The 22188-nt window shown below is 32.6% G+C and overlaps 1 protein-coding gene across 1 annotated transcript in view; it reads left to right on the forward strand.

Annotated features, from left to right (window-relative positions):
* The first annotated feature begins 5957 nt into the window (after positions 1-5957).
* Positions 5958-22188, forward strand: part of LOC139517394 (N-acetylated-alpha-linked acidic dipeptidase 2-like) — a 28820-nt gene continuing 12589 nt past the window's right edge. Inside the window, exons 1-7 of the mRNA XM_071308379.1 lie at positions 5958-6334; positions 12115-12418; positions 14189-14311; positions 16578-16767; positions 19800-19896; positions 21227-21319; positions 21814-21899. Of these exons, the coding sequence (XP_071164480.1) occupies positions 6054-6334; positions 12115-12418; positions 14189-14311; positions 16578-16767; positions 19800-19896; positions 21227-21319; positions 21814-21899 (1174 nt within the window). The 5' untranslated portion in view covers positions 5958-6053. The remainder of the gene's footprint in view (positions 6335-12114; positions 12419-14188; positions 14312-16577; positions 16768-19799; positions 19897-21226; positions 21320-21813; positions 21900-22188) is intronic.

The raw sequence follows: 22188 nt of genomic DNA on the forward strand, positions 1-22188 counted from the left end.
AAAAACTTTTATAAAATACGTCTTTTTTCAAATATAACCTGAAACCTTTTCAAGGAAAAATCCAATAAAATGTTACTGTACTATCTAACATACTAAAAAAGATTAAATAATATACACACTCTGACTTCATTACATAACAATATCTCCTAAAATGAATAAGCAGATTAGAAAATAAGATTCACAGATTTAGGAAAATAAGATAATCAATATGTTAAAAACGTCGTTATATATCTACAACTAATATACATATAAAATCCTTACCTTTATTATAACGCTGCATTTGTCAGGTGTGTTAATACACAAGTTATCTTTAGTACATGTAGCATCATGTGGTAATTTATAGGAGTGTCAATAAAATAACGTGTTAGCAATCCCTGTCGTTACTTAGGAATATATTAATATTATTTAGCCTGAATGAAATAAAATTAAAAAAAAAACTTGGTGATAGTTCAAATCATTAATAAAATTAAGGCGTGGTTCTAACTTTGGAATATATAAATGTTGGGTTTTTCTCTTTGTGTAAAGATAAATTCATCCATTTTTTTAATTATAAGGCACACATAGATTCATTTATCATACATGAAAAACTTTTAAAAAAAATTGTTGACAGAACAATTGAAGCTACTCAAATTAATATTTGAAAATTTGGTGAAAAGTTAAAGGTTCTGGTTTAAAAGGTAGTACATTATTGTGATGTAATTATCTTCTCTGTAGCTGTGTATGTTTTCTACATTGGCTAGAAGTATAAGTGGAACAGGTTCAACCCCGCCGCATTTAAATAACGCCTGTCCCAAGTCAGGAGCCTCTGGCCTTTGTTAGTCTTCAGTTTAATATATATATATTTTATATGGCCTTCCAAATACCGTTTCGATCCCTAACATCACTGACGAGACATTTATTGTCGAAATCCGGATCTGGTGTACTAAAAAAATATTTACACCGTATGTTTGTGGCATAACATCGTGGCCACAAGTTAAATTTTTTCTGTTTAGTATTATTTGGCAATCGCCAATGGCAGTAAGCAGGGTTAAAGAACATCAGTTGTTCGACCTGTTAGTCAAATGCGTTTTGTTTAAATATACTTTTTCACTTTATTTGTCTATTGGAAAATGTTGTTTGTGCTGTTTTTAGACCCTTCTACAACGAAATTTGTTTTACATGCACACGTATAAAAATTGCGGTTTTTATCCAACGCAATCATAGGTTTGAACGTAGTTTTCAATTTAGACTCGTTTATATTATCAGTACGTCTGAGTCAGTGACAACTCTCAGTACAACAGATTTATCCATCGGATCGCCATCAATGATGGTGATACATGGCTGTGGGTTCGAATCCCGGTGAGGGAAGAACAAAAAATTTGCGAAAGAAAATTAACAGATCTAACATATATATACAACTCGTCTAAACATCAACCCAACAATGTTAGATCTGTATATTTGCTTTCGCAAAGTTTTTGTTCTTCCCTCGCCGGGATTCGAACCCATGCTACTGAGATATCGTGACACCTAATCGCCTGGACTGTAGCCGTCCCGCTTTCGGTGGCCGTGTGTTACCTTTCCTCGTCAGTTTTAATCTAGCGTCGTACTACAGTACATGATATATAAGGCATGGAGATGTTATCAAATTCTGGACTTACTGTTGTAATTTATTCTATTTTGTTGCATTCCTAACAATAAGCCGCTTACTTTTCTTAAAATAGGCTTTAAAAATACTGAATTGAAGTGTAAAAAGAGGGACAACTCTTGATGTTTAACAGAATACAAACGATCTCTCATTCAGTTACGCTGTTATTTTAACAGAAACTCACAAGCTTGACACATGGGGAGAAAAGAAAAGAAAATCCACTTTTTTTTACAAGCGGGGAACAAATGAAAAAGTTTGAAATCAAACATCAACTTTGTTTAAGAAAGAAATTTTAAATACGAGTTTATATATAACGTAAACACATAGAAACTTAGGCCAAACAATTAAAAGTAAATTGACATCTACAATTAGACGCAAGATAGAAAATACTAAAGGTAAACATCTGATAGGGAAATAATATTAGTTACATAGTGTGCTTTCACCCCATATGGAATTTACTGACCCCATACATATATACAGTATTACGTCACTAGCACACTATGTAACGAATTTATCTTACCGACTATCTTAACGTGTAAAATTTAGACTTGTGATCTCAGTATCAAAATGAGCAAGCCAGTCTTCAATACTGTTAGCATTAAGAAACTACCTCCATTGATCCTACAAGAACAATAGCCAACGATAACAACTTGTTAGGTCACGTTTTAAATGTGGTTAATGAATTTATTTCAATCTTAATCAGCAATCTCTTCCTCTGTTGAAACCTTTAAGATTTTTTCTCAGTTCCGTTTGGTTTTTATAAAGGGACGTAACACCACTACTAACCGTGTGTGAAATAAGCCCCGCATTCTGATTGCTAAACTTGAAAATATTCAGCTTGACGCAGCGCGTATCGTCACGGGGGGGTACTAAACTTACCAGTATAAACAATTTATATATTGAAACTCGATGGGAAAAATTATCTGAAAGACGACGCAATCATAGACTAATTCATTATCACAAAATTTTGAATAATAAAACTCCAGAGTACTTAAGAGACTTATTGCCTGATTCAGTAGGAAGTAGGCATGATCATAATATATTCTGAATATTGCATCCCTGCAACAACAAAACTATGGAACACTCTTAACTTAAACATAAGAAAATGTGAGTCTCTATCATTATTCAAAAAACAAATTAGTACCCAAAATAGTAAGGTCCCAACGTATTATTATATAGGACATCGTTTTGGTCAAATTCTTCATGCTCGCTTAAGAATGGATTCAAGTTCTTTGAATTCTCACCTTTTCGTTCATAATTTAGTAGACTCTCCAAATTGTCGTTGTGGTGATGTAGAAACAAATACTCACTTTCTGTTATCTTGTCCTATATACATTAATTTAAGACATGAACTATTAGATTCTATTTCAGTTCTTCCTGTCCAAGTAAACACAAAAACTTTGCTTTTTGGATCAACGGTACTCTCAGATGAGCAAAATAGTATTTTATTCAGTTTGGTGCAAAAAATATATTATTAAAAGTAAACGTTTTAACCCTTGATGTTAATGCCTCATCACTCAAAAGGAACCCAAGCATTTCACACTGTATAAATTACAATTATTCACGTTTATTTATTATTATTTTTATTTTATTTTTCTCATGAATTTTTTTTTTCTTCTTTTTCACCTTTTTTATATTCATATATTTATTACAGAGCATGCCAGTATTTATATTTATGTATTGTTCAATAAGTGTATTATGTCTGTAAAGGGAGGCAGATTTGTAAAAGCAAATTGCTTGTTTCTGAATCCTTAATATTATTTCATTGTATAATATGTTTAATGTTGATTTGTCTGAATAAATATTGTTTAAACTAAGCCCCGCATCCCTACTACCTAATTTGGAATATAAAGGGACGTAACTCCGCTAATAACCGTGTATGAAATAAGCCCCGCCTCCCTAATAACCTAATATCAAATATACACGGTTTTCACGCGGACGCTTTTAACCAATCACATTACTAGAAATGTATAGGAGGTAAGATAATATTTTCCTAAATTCTTTAAAGTTGATTCATACTTCCATTTATGATCTTATAATTTTTCTTAAATCAAATCAATGAGATGGAAACGTCGCACGCTACTGGTGTTACTTTGGTTAAATCACGGACAAGACACATTCGTCTTATTGGTTTTTAAACATACAAATTGATATTATAAAGTGTTGTATATCATTTTAAAGCTTTTAAACTCTTCTTTCATATTATTGCAATTTTGAATATGTAACAGACCATTTTCATTAATTAAAACTCAATAAAACCTGTATTTTGCAATATGATTTCCTTGTCCCGCGTTACACTTTTAGTTTTGTGAAATTCTAAATACCGTAAAAAAACATATAAATTTGATTACCAAACGATATAAAAGTTTGTCTAGATCAAGCAATTCATAATTGGGCGATGACGTAATGTTGATTTTTTTCTCTCGAAAAGACGGAAATATAAAAAAAAAAAGGATCAAGATGATACAAATTATGTGTCCCATGCACGAAAGGTGCCGTAATTTTTATTGAATTGTTCCAAAAAAGGGAATTCCAGAGCAATCCCCATGTCGAAAGTAAATAATTCTTATACTAGTATTTTGTACAAAGATCACACTTTCGCCTCATGCAATAATCAAGAATTTTGAAAATAAATTCTTATTATTCGAGTTGAATAGCAATGTCCGACATTTTGTCCCCTTCAAACCAAATTAAACGTAGGGTTACGTTTTCTGTTTTTTTATGATGTTTATTTAATACAGTGCCATTCACTACATAAAAAAAATTATAATGGATAAAAGTACAAAAAATTATCTCTATTTTGATATTAAATTCCCATAAATTAAATCTAATATACGAGATATCAGATAAAACTAAAATGTCCGATACAATGTCCCCACATACGACTTTGACGTTATTCAATAAAATATACTTCTAACGTCCCGTCTAATTGTCATTATTGCGGTTTTCACAGACGATTTGTAATACGGCTATTTTATTTTGTTGCTTAATAAGAAAACTTTAAAATTAATGTTTTATGTTGAATCTCTACCGATTCATAGAGAAGGGGTTGGGAGAGATTTTCTCGCGAAACTGAAGTGTTTTCCGGACTGTAATAGTCGGATCCGCTATAATACAAATTAATAGAAAAAAAAACAACAGCAATAATAATTGTTCCCGCTATTTCCCTTGCATATATTTGTGCAGAACTGACATGCTAGATATGCCGTAGTCCTTTCGCCTTGACATTCTGGAGTGCAAAGATGAGTGCATTTGCAGTGCATAGTTTATCCATAAAAAAGTAATCGATTGCCTTTATAATTAAAATGTATATAAAACAAATGGTTTCAATTCAAGTTCCTTTTTTAATTTTTTATTTGTTAATAAAACTAAAGCTTAACATCTTTTGTCTTAGAAAAAACAATTAATCCTTTCTTAGGAAAACAAAATCAATTCTTTAAAATTTATTGTAAAAAGCCATCTGAACGACATGCATTCCAACGTTTTAATTTTGGCTTACGTCTTTGAGTGTGTAACGTTAGGTGACACCAGTATCGTGCGACGTTTCATGGAAATTCAAGATTTAAATTAATTTAGTTTATTTATACAAATTACATTACTGCAATCCCATATGCAGTAAATAATTAATGAAAATAAACAAAGTAGCAAGCATACCGGCATTAAGGAAGGGACATATAACACTGACAGATATTTGTTCCTGTTGTCACCAATTTGTGTAAGAAACCTTGTCTAAGAAATATTTATGTCCTCCTGAAGCTATATTCAGATTAATAATTTAAATGAAACACATTTTCTTAATATTGGCAGCTCATGTTTACAACTGGAATATAGATACGTAAAATAAATTGATTTTTTTGGAGAACAATTATTTATAGGCTTTAAATAAGACCATGATCACATGTTAATGTGTTGGTTCACATTTTGTCATGACGGGGCCCTGTATAGCCTTCTGTATACGGTAAGGGTTTTGCCCATTATCAAAGGCCGCGATGAAGCGTCATATAGTTATTTGCATTCTCAGAATTTGGTCTCTGATGGATTACTGTCCGCTCATTTGCAACTTTATATAATCTCACTGTTTATAATCAAATGTAAGTGTCAACAGCATGAGACTTAAAAAAACTCTAAAAATTGTTAAAGGCCTGACTCATCAGATCGACAATAAGCACGCAACAAAACTTAATAAAAACTTTTTTTTGAATGCACTGTATTAAACGAAATCACTTTTTGTAATACCTCTCATTATTGTATGTAACCTATTTCAGTACATTGACCTACTGCATAATCTATAGCTACGTGTTAATAAATGTATAAATACTCCGTAAAATTTAAACAGCCTTCTTCAATAAACTTATAAACATATAAAGTACACTCATACCAGTAGGACTAGGATCCTGTCTGTCATATCGTATGTGCATAACAATCAATTATGGATATGTCGGATTCTCATGAGTATATGTTTAAGGATGCTAATCGCAGCCATGCTAACAGAAAGATCTGGATATGTGGTGCTGTGGCAATCATTGTAGGGTTTGTCATAGGCATATTGATTGGCAGATTTGCAACATGTCCAGAGGAGAATGAGGTTCCAAAACAGGACGGTACATTTCTTCTGGGTGTTTCCGATTCTATCATAAAAGATGGTGATCCCAAAATTAGTGAGGAGATAATAAATGGCATTCGAGCAGACAATATCAGAAAATACCTAAGGTAGGTTTCCCCTACAATGAACAAGTTTATTCTGATTACAAAAAGGAAACAGAATCTATAGTTTATCTCACAGCATATTTTCAAATGTTACCTTTTAATCAAAGTACATTGGTCGATGGTAAACAAGTCCAACTTCGAGTAACATTTGATTGTTAAATATAATTTAAAAACATACATTGTTTTTTTTTTAAATTATTTATACTTAACATGATACTCTTTTATTGTTAAACTATAAACGCATTGTTGAATCAGTTTTGTTTTCATGCATGGTTGATATAAATAACAGATCGCGTAAAATCCAATTTTAGAATTTATTTTTAACAGCTTGCTCGACTTTACCAACAGTCGATACAAGACAGAACATGAACATTTCTCTCATTGCCATTTCGACCCTTTTGAAATTTTACATTTAGTTTATTTATTTTGATGGAGAAGAAAAAGGGAAGTCTCACTTATTATAACAAGAACACATACTTAAGATATAAACATGCCTGGGCATAGTGGAATTTAAATAAGTAAGTCGGAATGGGTTGTATCTTTTCAGTCACTAATAAATTTACATGTTTTAACCACTAAAACCACAGATACATGTATATGTAAATGTAATGTTGAGATGTGTAAAGGTAAATTGTTGGACATTCCGGATAATGATCTGGGCAACTACAATAAAACATCATTTCAATCGAGTGATATCTGTATATCAAATTTTCTTCCTAGTTTCTAAACATACATCAGGAAGTCATTAAATGCATTCGTGTATCTTGTCGCTGAATTTTTTTTCTCCTATATACCTTAATATAACACAAGGTGTTATATTAACTTAAGGTATATACAGGGAAAAAAAATTCTGGTACAAGTGCCTGTGATTCGTGTATCTTGTTTTACCTCAGAATAATACTATGATTAAATTGCTGAAAGCCAACCCCCTTTTCTCTTAATCATTGGAATCTATAATATTCCAATAGCCATAAAACCTTGGAGTAAATTAGTTTACACAATCGGACTAACGCCCTCAGGTGTTTATCTAATACATGATCATAACCGTTGACGAATCAACTTATTCAACAAAACCTAGTGACTGACCAAATTGAGAACCCAACTGATAGATATATAAAAGTGAGATCGGGGACAGTGGTTAAGATGTAATTCTGGTTTACCAAATGTCATTATCAACCATATTATGACATGCAAAAAGAATATGCAAATAGAAAATAGCAATTGAAAAAAAATATCTGAACAGAAAACTGTGAAAACCTTTTGATATTAAAAGAAATATGATTGATTTGACGATGGCTCATGTGGCCTCGAGTATGGGGCAATCATATGCAGCTTACTAGAGACCAACTGACGAAGATGTTAGCAAGTACATGCCGTATAGGTCAACGTACGAACTTCAACAAGTTCCAACACCCATACAGCTTGGCAAGCTATAAAATTCATGGACATGAGAAAATGTAACAAAAAGAAACAAACGAGAAAACATAGTTACAAGCAGAAATATGACAAAGATGCTAGCGAATATTCTATGGTCTACGGAATAGATACAACATTTCAGCACAAGTTTTCAAATTTAAATATGAAGGTTGTGATTCTGTTTTGGGAATTATTGTCGTGGCTGTTTATGAATAAGAGGCCACAAAGGGGCATACAAGCATTTTTTTTTTCATTTTTCAGGATATTAATTGGTATATAATAGTTTAGGTTCCATAATTCAAACTAAACCATAAACTATGTTGCCACGGGTTTGTTGTGACCTTTGAAAGTTATCGTTGACCTAACGAAAAACAATGTTTGAATATCTTAATGTCGTTACACGTTGCTAATTTAAGCCAAAAAAATTACGGGAAATAAAACAGAGACCTGAACTGTTATACCCTCATTTATTATTCTAATGAAGCTAAATAACTCGTGTTGCTATCATTTATGTATACTACATATCAGCTACTCCCTTAATTTTTAGAATAAAAATAAAAATTTTATTAGTTTAAGATTCATACAATAGTTATGGACTGAATGAATTGATTCAAAAGTTATGAGCTGTATTAATTGATTCAAAAGTTATAAACTGTATGAATTGATTCAAAAATTTCCATCAAACTATTCTAAATTTCCCCACCCATATTTTATTGTTTCATTTACAAAACTACTTTCAAGTCTGATGTGTATCGAAACGGAATTAGTGACTTTTATTGTAGTTGTTGAGGAGTATTTGTTTTATAGAGGGGATATTCGTTTTATTTTCAGCACACATACATGACAGATGTAATAAAGCAATAAATTGCACCGTACGATGATCTATAGCTGTGTCATTCGGTCTCTTGTGGAGAGTTGTCTCATTGGCAAGCATACCATATCTTCTCATTATATTCACAATCTCCTATATACATTCAACTTAATGGAAATGATTTATGAATTAAACATAAGCTGTTCGGATGCGAACCTAAAGATGCGAACGGCTTTCTTGTGAAGTGAATAAATCACATAGATATAAGAAGATTGATGTGGTATGAGTGCCTATGGGACAACTCTCCATCCAAGTCATAATTTGTAAAAGTAATCCTTTACAGATCAAAGTACTAAGGTATTTCAACACGGAGCTTTGGCTCACATCGAACAGCAAGCTATGAAGGACCCCAAACAAATTACTAGTGTAAAAACCATTCAAACGGGATAAAAAAAAGAGAAACTTTGAATAATAAAATAACGAAATTTTCATGAGTTTACATGATTCCTTAATTAGATCCTTAAATCCGGCATTTGATGCAGATGTTAATTTTTTAAATGCAAATGATTAAAGCGAAGAGACAAAAAGATTGTTACCATGTCGATGATGATATGTTAAAATCAAATTTTATACAGACAGATTACACAGATATTGAGATGATAATTTATTTTATGGTGAATAACCGATTAAAATAGTTAAACTTCACCAAAGCATGCATCAATCCTAATACAGAAATTGTAATATACATATGTAAGACGGGGTTTCTAAATCACTCGAGCTTACCTTTATATATACTCAGGTTGGCGTCAACTGTGTGGTATAATTTATAACACAATCACAACTTCTATTTTATTACTCTCTATGTGCAGATATAATACTTCCTTATTTGTATACGTTGACCCTTTATCTTGTTTTTTTCTACCTAATCGAGACCAAATAATCAATATCCAATGGAATCCTGTTATACATTAAACAGCAGTTACTGTACATACACAGGGTGTCGCACTGAACTTGGAGATTCCTTTATTAAAAAGCAACATTTGACATGTCCATTGACCTACATGTGGGATTTTAAGCACAAGAGTATCTCATGCATCTGTTTTACATGTCAATAAATACATTTAATTTACATAAATGATTCATAAACTTTAGTTTTGATTGACAGGCAACCGAATAGCTAGTCATTTATAAATTATATTAAATTTAGACTTATCACCGAGTTGATACTTACAAAAGCAACAAGACGGTGCACTTGATATTACCCCCGGTTTTTGGTTGTGTTAGTATTGCTAAGTCTTTTAATTGGTTTTCTTTGTTGTGTTTTGTGTTTTAGCCATTTTTTTTTTGCCATGGCGTTGTCATAACGTGATTTATGAGTTTGAACGTCCCTTTGGTATTTTTCCATTCTTTTTAAAATGGGATCTCAAACACATATGCAAACAGTGAAATAGATTTTCTTGCATCTGTTTAGCTATATCTATTTTAAAGTTTGATTTTACAGGGCCGTAGTGTAATGGAGGGAACTGAGGCAAATGTCTCACTTTTGAAACGACGACCAAACTTTAGAAGTGTCATTTTTTTTTCTCAATTATGTATTTTACATTATCAATATGCGAGTTTCGAGTTTCAAATTATCTACCGGCACACTGCATACCGTGTCTCCAATCTACAGCAGTGATTGCAGCTTTTACCATAGCGGTGACGGTAAAAAAATAAGTGTTTCAAATACAAATCAAAATAAAAAAAAATGAAACAAATCTTAATGTCGTTACAAAACTGGTTGAAGACGGGTTATTTAAAGAGAAAAAAAGATGAAAAAGGTAACTTATGAGTATAAACACCCCCTATAAGTATGCTGGCTTATTACTTTCCTTGATTTATTTTTGAATCGATAACTCACTGAACAACAAATGATAATCGATAAAATAATTCATTGACCAAAAATATAATAATTATTAACTAGTATATTTAATTCATGAAGCGCCTTTTCTATGGAAGTCTTCAGCATTCTTAAGCCACTACCATTGTTCCTTCAAAAGACTGACTGCAACATGGTGGATGCTTTTGATGAATCAGAAATTCTTCTGGAATTATTGCAGGAAACGAGAACAGAGGAAATCTTTCAGACCTTTTCAGTCGAGGTACTGTCATAGCAGATGCTATTGAAATAGACTTAATGCCACGTAGGTTATAGTTGGCGTCAAGTTCATAGGGAGAACGCAGCAACTGCCTCTACTGCAGAGCAATGCCCATTTTTGTATCACGTCATTAGTGAAATGCAACGCCGGTTTCCTGGTGAGGTAAAAAATCAAATGTTAGGATATTACCTTATTTTTTAAAAAAATGTAGGCAAGTTAACACCGAAATTAATTGAACCCCTTTTCCATGCATTTCCGGACAAAATAACATGGAAGAGTTAACATGTGAACTTGAAAGGTGGGTAAGAAAGACAGTAGCAATGCCAGATGAAGGGAGCCTCCAGACAGCAATTAAGCTAGCTAACAAAGACTTATACCCAAATGTTTTCATAATATTACAATTACTTTTAACTCTGCCTGTCACATCAGTCTGTTGTGAGAGATCGTTTTCAAGTTTAAGGCGTTTGAAAAACTGGGAACGGGCTACAATGGGTGGTGACAGGCTTTGTGGGCTTGCCATGCTCCATGTGCATAGGAATGATACAGTTGACAAAGAATATGTGTTGAAGCTTTTCGATAGTACAGGACACAGGAGAAAGTTTTGGTTGACCAACAGAGATTAACTTTAATATTGAAATTTTTTTTGTTACCTACTAGGCTAGCTAATAAAAAAAACCGAATATCTGTTATATCTTTTCAGTTTTTTATTATAAATACATTGACCTCTCCCATAGTAAAACTGAAATAAGCTTCTCCCGTTTCAGGCACCCGAACCCCCCCCCCCCCCCCCTACAAAAGATCGCCTCGCTCAGCTCGGCGATTTGCCTAAGTTTTTCTTGGACATGCGCATTGTTATGTTGTTGCACTGCACGTCAATGTCCTATATTAGGAGGAACAAGAGGATATTTTAAAATAGGAAACGTGAATGTATCTGATACCTGGTGCAAAGAACTCTGTCCTATGTTGTCTCACGATTCTTGTTTTTGTAACAAATCTATAGCTTCATTGTATACCTCAATATAAATGAAAGAGAAGCACACACATGTTCTTCATTTAGCATTGGTCATATGTGTCCATTTCAAAACTCAGATTACATGACTTGACTTTCAAGTTCAATCATGGAAACATTGAAATTCTTCGTATGGCCAGTTTATAAAAATACAGCCCTGCTATATAAACCATGTGAATTATTGTATAAAATACACCCCTGCTATATAAACCATGTGAATTATTGTATATTTGCATACTTATAGCAAAATTCCATAATTTTTCACTAGCGTGTGTGAACGGGCTTTACTTTTCAATGGTTTTAAAACATGTCTAAATGGTTGTGAAACAAGGAAAGTTGGAAGATCTTATATTCTATTAAATTCGAAAATATTACGTAGGTAATACTGTTTTCTCCCCTGTTATTCCAGAGAACTATCAGAATATCCGCATCTTGCTGGCACTCCCGCCGACTGGGAACAAGCCGACAAGTTACGAAAGTTTTGGACAGACAATGGATTGGACGAGGTATTTATCAGTGAATATGACGTGTTGCTGTCATATCCTAATACAACAGATGAAGATAATATGAACCAGATACAGATCGTCGACAACAGTACCGGCAATATCATCTATAAGTCACCATTATACGAGGATATATTGGATGAATCGGAAAACAAGTCCAATGTTGTCCCACCTTTTAATGCTTATTCTAAACCAGGAACGGTTGAATCGGTAAGAATTGTCAATTTTATAAAACGCTTCAAACTGTTGTTTCAATGTCAAAATCTGCATATGTGAGTGTTATCATGGGTTTTTAACTTGTATTCCTAATCAAGTGGTGTTATGACATATAGAACCACATGCAAACACCGTCAAAGGCCAAAATTATAATTGCATTGTTAAAGGGTAAAGATCAAATTAGAATTCTAAAATTACATTATTACTACAGATAATTTATCAAAACTATTGAAATGTCAAACATCTAAATAATCTAAGTCCGTCTCTTTGTGGAATAGTGTAACAGTTGACACACCGCTTTATATCAAAATTTCAATGTTTATAGTCTGATTAAAGAATTAGTTAGTTTTAAATAATTAAAATGCAATCATATGAAGTAACACATTATTATTCGCAAAAATTACTTTGATACTAGTAAACTTTCAATGAAATTATTATTACCCAAATATTGTTTTTTCGGTTCTTATATTCGTCAAGAGACGGTCATCTTCAGTAAATTAACAGTTCATGAAATGTTAAAATCTTTCGGAACACAGTTTTTTCTAACTCCAGGGATAGATACACTTAGCTACGTTTTGCACTTTGGCTTACATAATAATGAGGTCTTATGTCTTTGATGAATTTACAACCATCGGGTCGATGTTGCTACTGGTGGACGTCTCAATCTCGAGGGTATTTCCATCCTATTAGTCGACACTATTGTGCTGACATGAAGTATTATTGACATATGGTCATTTTCTATAAATGAAATGTTCAGCAGATGTTGAAAATCCTTTTTACCCTTAGTATGAATGACTGAAGCCAGTTTGGTACATTTTAAATGGTTTTGTTCTCTGTTTTCCTCAACCTTGTTATTAATATGGAATTCCTACTAATATCATTCGAGTGCCACTTGTGAATCTCCTGTGATGCAATGCACGCCTGGTATCTTTGCTGAATTTCATGACAACAGTGAACAGTTTTGGTTGTATTCCGTGTCCCCTAGTAGACTGGTATTGATTACCCTTCAGTATCACATGAGTTTATCTCCTCTATTTTGAGGAGTCTGTGTTACTCGATTTTAAGTTTTCTTTGCAGTGTTATGTGAACTCAGTGTTGTAAGGTTTTGTCGAATTTTGTTCTGGCCGTGTTTAATTTTGCCCCCTTCATATATTCTTACTCGTTTGTGTATATGATTGATGTATTTACGATTGGTAAACGTCGATGAGGCAGCTGTACATAACACAACAACCAACATATATTTAGGGTTCAACTCTGTTTAATTAAACATTTAAAAGTACTAATTTCTGGTTTCAGATTATGATAAATGTTCGAAAAGAGACAATATGTGTCCTACGGCTATCTGGGGGAAACTGTTAAATTTCAGCCTTGTTTCTAATATCTAATTTTATTTCACACTTAAACAAATTAGTTAAAGTAATATTAAAAGATTCACGAAAATCATTAAACGATGCATTGAACGTGCGCGCTTCATTAAAAACTAAGTTACTTATGAATACTGTGGATTCATTTATTTTCGTGGTGATCCGTTTTAAGTGGATTGAGGACCATTTCCATTTTTGTGAACATTTGATTTCGTTGTTTTGGCAATCACTGCATAAAAAGCCTTTATAAAATTTGTAATTCATGGAAAATTTGAAATCGTGGTCACCTGTATCTACGAAACCGACGAAAATTGTTATGCAACGAAAAATAAAGAATCCACATTAGGTTGAATATTATTACTGTATGGATTCGTAATACATATAATTTTGTTTTTTCCAGGATCAGCTGATATATGTTAACTATGGAAGAGTTGAGGATTATACACATCTAGACAGTTTAAATATAACTGTATCCGGGAAGATAGTAATTGCAAGATATGGGAAGATATTTCGAGGAGATAAAGTAAGAGCCCTTGTAATAGATACTGAATCTGATGACAGTGGCAATAAAAAGGATATGGGGGAAGATGTCACTGAAACAACTATCCAACAAAAAAATGCAGATTTTTTTTTTTTTACGTTTGACATTTTTATCTGAGTTTGTATACATAAAAAGTGATAGGTTTTGCATTCATACTGACCGCCGGATATATATTTACTTCTTAATGCAATGTCTTCATGGTTCATTTTGGGTATGGAAAAGAGGTAAATAGGTAGGAAAAGCGTTTGAGGTTTTTAAAAACATAAAATGTTCAAACCTAAACATCCTTGTGATCTGTATTAAAAAAACCTGAAACATTCGTCAGTCCAGTGTGAGATCTATGCTTACATAAACACCTTGTTATTAGACCTTTTCAACATCTCTCAACACCGACTAATGACACCTACAGTTTACAGGTAAAATGGATGGGTCGTCTCAAAGACAAAAACCATCATGATATCAATACGTAACATATTGGATTGGCGGTTATATACTGTCTTGACTGTGTAGCTTCAGAATATAATTATATCAACCAAATAAATAAATAAATATATGTCACTGTTATATAATATTCTTATTTTATATGTATTTACACGACATTTCATGTTGAATGATTAAAACAAATACAGCAACCGTTCTGCATCCTAATCCGCTTTCTCTTCAATTTTATGATTATGTGAGTCCTTTACCAATTATTTGCCGCATGTAAAAAACGATTAATTTTGTTGGTGTAAAAGCTTTTATGAAATTTTCCAAAATTTATGAAAAATAATGACTGGACTGTCCGTACGTCCGTATCACATTTGTGAACATGATCAAATTGGTATTTTTCAACCGATCTTCACCTTAGTTGATGTACATATTCAATTTCTGGAGGAATAATCACATATTGATTTTGAAGGTCTAAGGAAATTCTCCGCTTCAAGATATTTTGTAAGAGTTGATGTTTTTCATGATAAATTTTGAAAAAAAAATATAATTGACTTCTCGTTTTAATGTTACAACATTGTAAGCAGTGTATTCTTTTTACGTACCTATGTATGGAATTATATTTCAAGTTGTTAGTTAATACTATAGGGCTTGTTGAGATTGCAAAATCAATATGAAAAGTGCTAAGCAGGGCTTTGGAGACCGACGACTGATGTCCCAGAAACAACATACATTGTCCCTTCGTTATATAGCGTCCTTCCCTCGTTCCTGAAAATGACCTTTCGGTTTCTTACAAGAAGTTGATCAAATTTCGTTGATTTTATTTCTACACTGTCATTGCTATATTTTGTTTTGTTTTCATGGGATCAGAATTTATTTCTCTATATCCAATTTCCGGAAGAAAGTTTTGTACCTTTTTCAAGTGTTTTCGTACTTTAGATTTTTTTTGTATCTCATCTATGACGTACATACATAACGGGGAGGTTTTGAATTAAAACAGGGAGAAATAATCTGCTGCATTTCCCTTAGAGACAAAGTTTATCCATATCGTCATCCTTTAGTTACACACCATTTACAACACCTCAAATTAGTCGTAAGCCATAACATTTGAGAGAAAGAGCAGAAAATTTAAACGCGTGATTGGTGAATACAGAATTCAAGTGGAACACCAAATTGGTGAATTTAAAATATACAAAGTATTCAGTACATTACGGAGGCACACAAGGCCAAAACTAACAGACATTGTGGAAACATGTGCCGCCCTTGTCAACAGACATACAACATTGTTTAATTAAATATCAAATACATAATTAAACATGCTTTGTTCTTTTCATTTTCCAAATTCCACCATGACAGCTAGAAGCTCAACGTCTAAAAAGATGAAATGTGACTTAAAGCCCATCATTTTCTTTATAATAAATTTTATAAATCCATGTTATTTGAACTCTGTAGGAAAGTTCTATCATTGTCAATGAAAGCAATAAAATCAATAATGATTTCATTTTTTTTAAATTTTGAGACGACCCCTCACATTATACCTGTCGTAGTCGTTCTCAACTGTAGGTGTCGAGAGATGTTGAAAAGGTCTATTAATACATCCATTTATATAGGAAAGTTTACGTTTTGTACAGTTGTGAAATCTTGTACTTTAAAGGATAACTTTGTTTATATTGTTTAATCATAAGATAAACCACTCACACCTTTAACTAGCTATATATATAGGATGTTTAAAACTATTCTTGATGTTTAATTCCTCTGTAAATATTACAGTTCAGGTAATAGGATATTTTATTTTGCACATTTTCATTTAATATTGTAGGCAAATCTAGCTTATGTGCATGGGGCCATAGGAATTATACTATACTCGGATCCAGCAGACTATGCTATGGGACAAACTGATAGTTCACAAGTATATCCTCATGACTGGTGGCTCCCAGCCTCAGGGGCACAACGCGGGACAATATTTCTAGGGTCTGGAGATCCTTTAACGCCTGGGTATCCTGCAACAGGTACCGACTTATTTTGTAGTCAGAAGTTAAATTGTGTTGCATCACTCCATAATTATGCTCTATTTTTCATATAAAAACACTTTCTTAGGTTATTCATTGTCGGATTTTAATGAAATGTTTACCAATAACAGATATTATTGCAGTCTTTTAACTATATTTTTAAATTCTATGGCTTTTCGTATAATTCACTTCATTAAAATAATCACCATTTTAAGACAAGTCTGAATTTCTGCACGAAAAATATAATATTCGACTCCTAGGAGTCGATATTAGAATTGAACGATGGACAATCAGTGCGTGAATTTTTGTTGCTACCTGATTGGAAGATATTACGAGACGTGAATAATCAAAGTTTATTGATTGGTTAGGACAATCCAAACCTAGTAAATGTTCTTCAATCCCGTAAAGTATCGGATTTGTCCTCTCTATTTTAGCAATTAGATTTTGCCTGGTCATTAATCATGCATATTCATGATATTGGTACACAGGTAACTTTTATCTATAAATAGTCGAATATTCTGGAGTTTCGTAAACAACAACGTTAAACGATATATACTACTTCATAACGTGTGACCTCACGTGTGTGGTAAAATTTGTTGATTGATGCATGTGGCTATTTTAGTAAATTAATTAATCTACAAAACGAGAGCACTTTCCATTTTCATCAGCTAAGAGTCGACTAGCCCTTTTTGAAAGGCTAATGCTTGTATGGGTATATAAAAGCATCTATCGGTATATAGAACAATGACACTTCATTTCAATGCTTATATTTATTACTAATTATATTTTAGCAATGACATACAAAAAAATTGTTCATAACAATCATAAACGGTAAACATTTATGAAATCAAGACGAAATAAATTTATAACAATTAAAAAGACAAGTGTTTTCATATGAAATATACGGTCCGAAATATACAGCATAATTTCTATTGATAAAACACTTTTGACTGCTGAATGTTTTATTGTTGTTTGGTAGTAGAAAGGGCAGCACAATTAAACGATCAGGTAACTTACAGTATAATTCGGGGATGACAGGACACGAATGCTTGTTTTACCGTATGTTTTTCCCGTATAGCTCTGATTTCTTATCCGGGTATGGCTTTTTTATGCCCTGTTTGGTTTTTTTATCAGAATTTCGAAGTTTTTGGCTTTTTAATATTTTGGGCATAACCGAGGAGACATTATCTTAAGTTAATAGTCCGGACGCGCATCTGGTTCAATGTTATTACTACCACTTAGCCGATACCTTTGCGGATAGACTGTTAGCCACCAAGGGTACCACCAGTCCATTAGCTTATAATTCGGAACTGGCATGAAAATACGGATAAAGATTTATCTAAATTTTTTGTTATACAAAATTATTTTAATTAAGGAATATATCTCCCTCCTGGAAACTCTTATTCCTTGTTCGGTATGGAGTTACTTTTTGTTTTGTTTTTATGGTTTTATCAGCTATCCAACGTTTGAATTAAGTTTCTGGCTTTCAAATTTTTTAAGGTTATCTGTACCACGACAGTCAATACTTCCGTATTATATTAAATTGTTCATATCCAGCAGAGTTTGCGTATGAGTATATTATTTCTCTGTTGATACGATAGCGTGGATTCTCTCTCAGTATGATGATTTCCTTGATAGATGGTTGTTGCTTACAATGAAACTTTTAAACCAGCATTGTACTTATATGAGCTACCCGAAGGGTGCAAAACATGATCTGCTGATACTTCCAGAGCACGTGAGAATACCCACGGCTTTTTTTGGGCGTATTCGTGTTGATCAGTCTTTAGTATTCTTTGTGGGTTTTGTATATTGTTGTTAGTCTTTTAATCGTTTTATTAATTTTATTTATGTACTTATTTTTTTATTGTGTTTGGTTTTTTTTATCTTATTGTGTTCGTTTTTATTCTATTGTGCGTTTTTATCATGATATCTCAAAATGTGTTCTTTCGTTGATTGGGATAGAGGGAGCAGAGTACACATATTTTAAAAAATGTCATTATCCCATTAATCATTTCATTCGATGTAATTATCTTTTTGTATGGGATTTTTTAAGGAGGGTGTTGAGATCAATTGAGATTTTTTTGTTAGTTTTTTGTTTAGTTGTTTTTTCATTTAAGTTTATACTGTCACTTTTATTTTTATTCATGTCACTATATCAAACAACTAATGTGACTTCAAAAATAGTTGTGTATTTTATGTTAATGGAATTATTTTCATACATTCTTGTACATATTTTATTTTACGGTTAAGCAACAGTTAATTATGCGTTCTCACAGATTTATGGAAGATTTTGTTTGTTTGATACATAAATTAATAATCTGTCACATCTATGTATAAACAGTTTTAAATTTATCTGTCAATCTATCATGTTCTTCTAGACCCAATTTATAAACTTTTCGTAAAAATCAATTTATTGTTGCTTTTTTCAGTCATTTGAATATATATTGCAACATTATACCATTGGTACGCAACAACACATGGTTGCTTGCTTATTAAACGTGCATTTTATAGAACATTTTGTACTTTTTCTATTTTAGTTATAGCCTAAACATTCCGAAATAATGTACAGAATCTTGTAAAAAAATCTTTGACACCACTTGTTCTTTATTCAAACTTAAGAGCATTCAAACATTTTGAGTCTCTGCTTGACAAATGAACAGATATTCATATAATCGTTTCGAAAAAAGAATGTTTTATCGACACCAACGCTGATGACTTATTTTAGTCGAACAGTCAATGCTTCGTCTCCACTCTTTTCTTTCTCTCTCTTTCTGTCCCAATTTATTCAACTCGTTTAATCACAAAACTATAAACATCTTTAAATAATTTTTACTTTCAAATTACCTAATCCATGGTTCAGACCAATGAAATATGTCAGGCAGTTCTAGAGATGGTGATAATTTTAATATCCCAGAAATTGCCAAAGTGTTTTCCAAAAGAAAGAAGCTGTTTATACAAATTTTTCTTTTTTTTCGACCCTAAATAATTTGTTTGACACCCTTGAACATACGTTTTTTTTACAACTTTGTTAGAAACTGCATACCGTCTAGGAGAGGATGAACCAGAAGCTGGCTTACCAAAGATTATAACACACCCTGTTGGGTATGGCGTCGCTGAAAAAATACTGCAGTAAGTTTGACCTTTGAATAAAATTTGATCGAAATACTAATTATTTAATACAATTTTTAAAAAACCGCCTAATCAAAAATATGCATTTGTCCTATTAAACAACGTTGGTAGTAACTGAGGACGAAGTACTTCCTTTTTCATGGATATATTCCCAGACCATAAAATCAATCGATGTACTTAAAGTAGAATTTATAAACAAAAGAACATAGTAAAGATGCCAAGAGTATATAAATCAAGGCATAAAACTTCGAGGGAATGAAAGGTCATTCTCGACTCCTAGGAGTCGAGATTAAGAATTGAACGATGGACAGATAGTGCGTGAATTTTTCTTGCTTCCTGATTGGAAGATATTACGAGACGTGAATAATCAAAGTTTATTGATTGGTTAGGACAAAAATCCAAACCAAGTAAATGTCCTTCAATCCCGTAGAGTATCGGATTTGTCCTCTCTATTTTAGCAATTAAATTTTACACAGGTAACCTTTAACTATAAATAGTCGAATCTTCTGGGGTAAACAACAACGTTAAACGATAATAATTCACATTAAGTGTGATCTCACGTGTGTGGTAAAATTTGCTGATTGATGCACTTGGCTATTCTAGTAAATGAATAAACCTACAAAGCGAAAGCACTTTCCATTTTCATCAGCTAAGAGTCGAATAGCCTTTTTGAAAGGCTAACGCTTGTTATAATATTGAAGTTGACGTGTTTAAAATGTGAAAATGGCGAAAAAGCAATAAACAACGCTTGACAAGCAATAAAGTGGAAAACAAACGGGCGTTACATCTGGCACATCAGTGACTCTCAAAACAGAAAATTCAAAAACACTAAAGCCAAAGACGACCAGACAATCTATGCTTGTAGTAGAAAAACATTACGGTTTCGAATAAGGCACCAATTTATAGACAGTGAATTGACAGAAACTGAACATATCCATGATATAAACGTGCTGAGGACTAGGCGGTGATACGCACAGGGGAGAGGTTTTCCACAAAGAGTGACATTGAACTTGTGGTTAAAAATCGCATCACAAAAATACCAGGCTAATATAATTAAAACTCATTCCGTTAAACGAAATATATTATTTTAAGTTGATAAGTGGAACAAGCAGGAAGCTTATTCTTACAACATTTAATTTATAATAAAGTGTATACCCGTTTAAAACTGTATCTACTTAAACTGTTTTGATTTAAAACTGTATCTGCTTAAACTAATTTTTTTTCAAAACTAATGCATCGAAAAAACACTAGCCATATTCAAAACGTACACGCCGTTTTTTTTTAATAAATACGATTTGAATGAATGATAGATATTACAATTTGATTACAGACAGATGACTGGTGATAACGTTTCATCGGAGTGGGAAGGTAAGGTACCAAACGTCACTTACAGATATGGTGGACAGTTGACCAATCAAACATGGTAATGATTTCGATAGTATCATTTCTTACGTTTTTATCTTTAGTATTTATAAAGATTCTTCGTTTTAATATGTACTTGAAAACGTCACTATTCTAAAGAAGTATGATTTAGTCCGCGTCTGCAATCAGACAAGTCTATGTATAGAAAAAGAAAGAAGATATCAAGAGCAACAAAACACTACACAATCGTGAATCGGTTGAATATATATAAATCAAGGTAATAAACAAAATCTTAGAAAATTAAACGAATTCTAAAAATAGTGAAACCGAGTGCGTCGAGAGACATTATAACACTGAACACAAATGTAGGATCACCAAAACTCATGACCAAAAGTATGATGCTACCCACATAAAAATGTGACTGCATGCGACTGCGTTAGACATGATAGAAGAATACAATACAAAAATAAAACGTTTTCTACAAGATTTTTCAGTATTAACCAATTAATGAAAAGATGTTTTCGGAGGTTATTCTTAACAATTTTTTTCTTTCAGGAAAGTGAAAATGAGGATATCAACAGCAAATAAAAGAGTCAAAACTTACAATGTAATAGGAATAATAAGAGGAGCTATTGAACCAGGTACAATGTATACACGTTTTTCATAAGAATATTTTAAATTTGTACTTCATATATGATTTCATTGTTTCAGTGGCGGATCCAGGGGGGGGGGGGTTCCGGGGGTGCGCACCCCCCTTTATTTTTGCCGATCAATGCATTTGTATCGGGACATATGTTTTGCACCCCCCCCCCCCCCCCCCTTTGCCCTGGGTGCCCTGGGTTAGCACCCCCCTTTCGAAAATTCCTGCATCCGCCCCTGTGTTTTATACAGGCATTGTACCTTGTTTTTATAAAACCGGTTAATACATTT

Source organism: Mytilus edulis, chromosome 3 (genome assembly GCF_963676685.1).
Source record: "Mytilus edulis chromosome 3, xbMytEdul2.2, whole genome shotgun sequence".
NCBI lineage: Eukaryota > Metazoa > Mollusca > Bivalvia > Mytilida > Mytilidae > Mytilus > Mytilus edulis.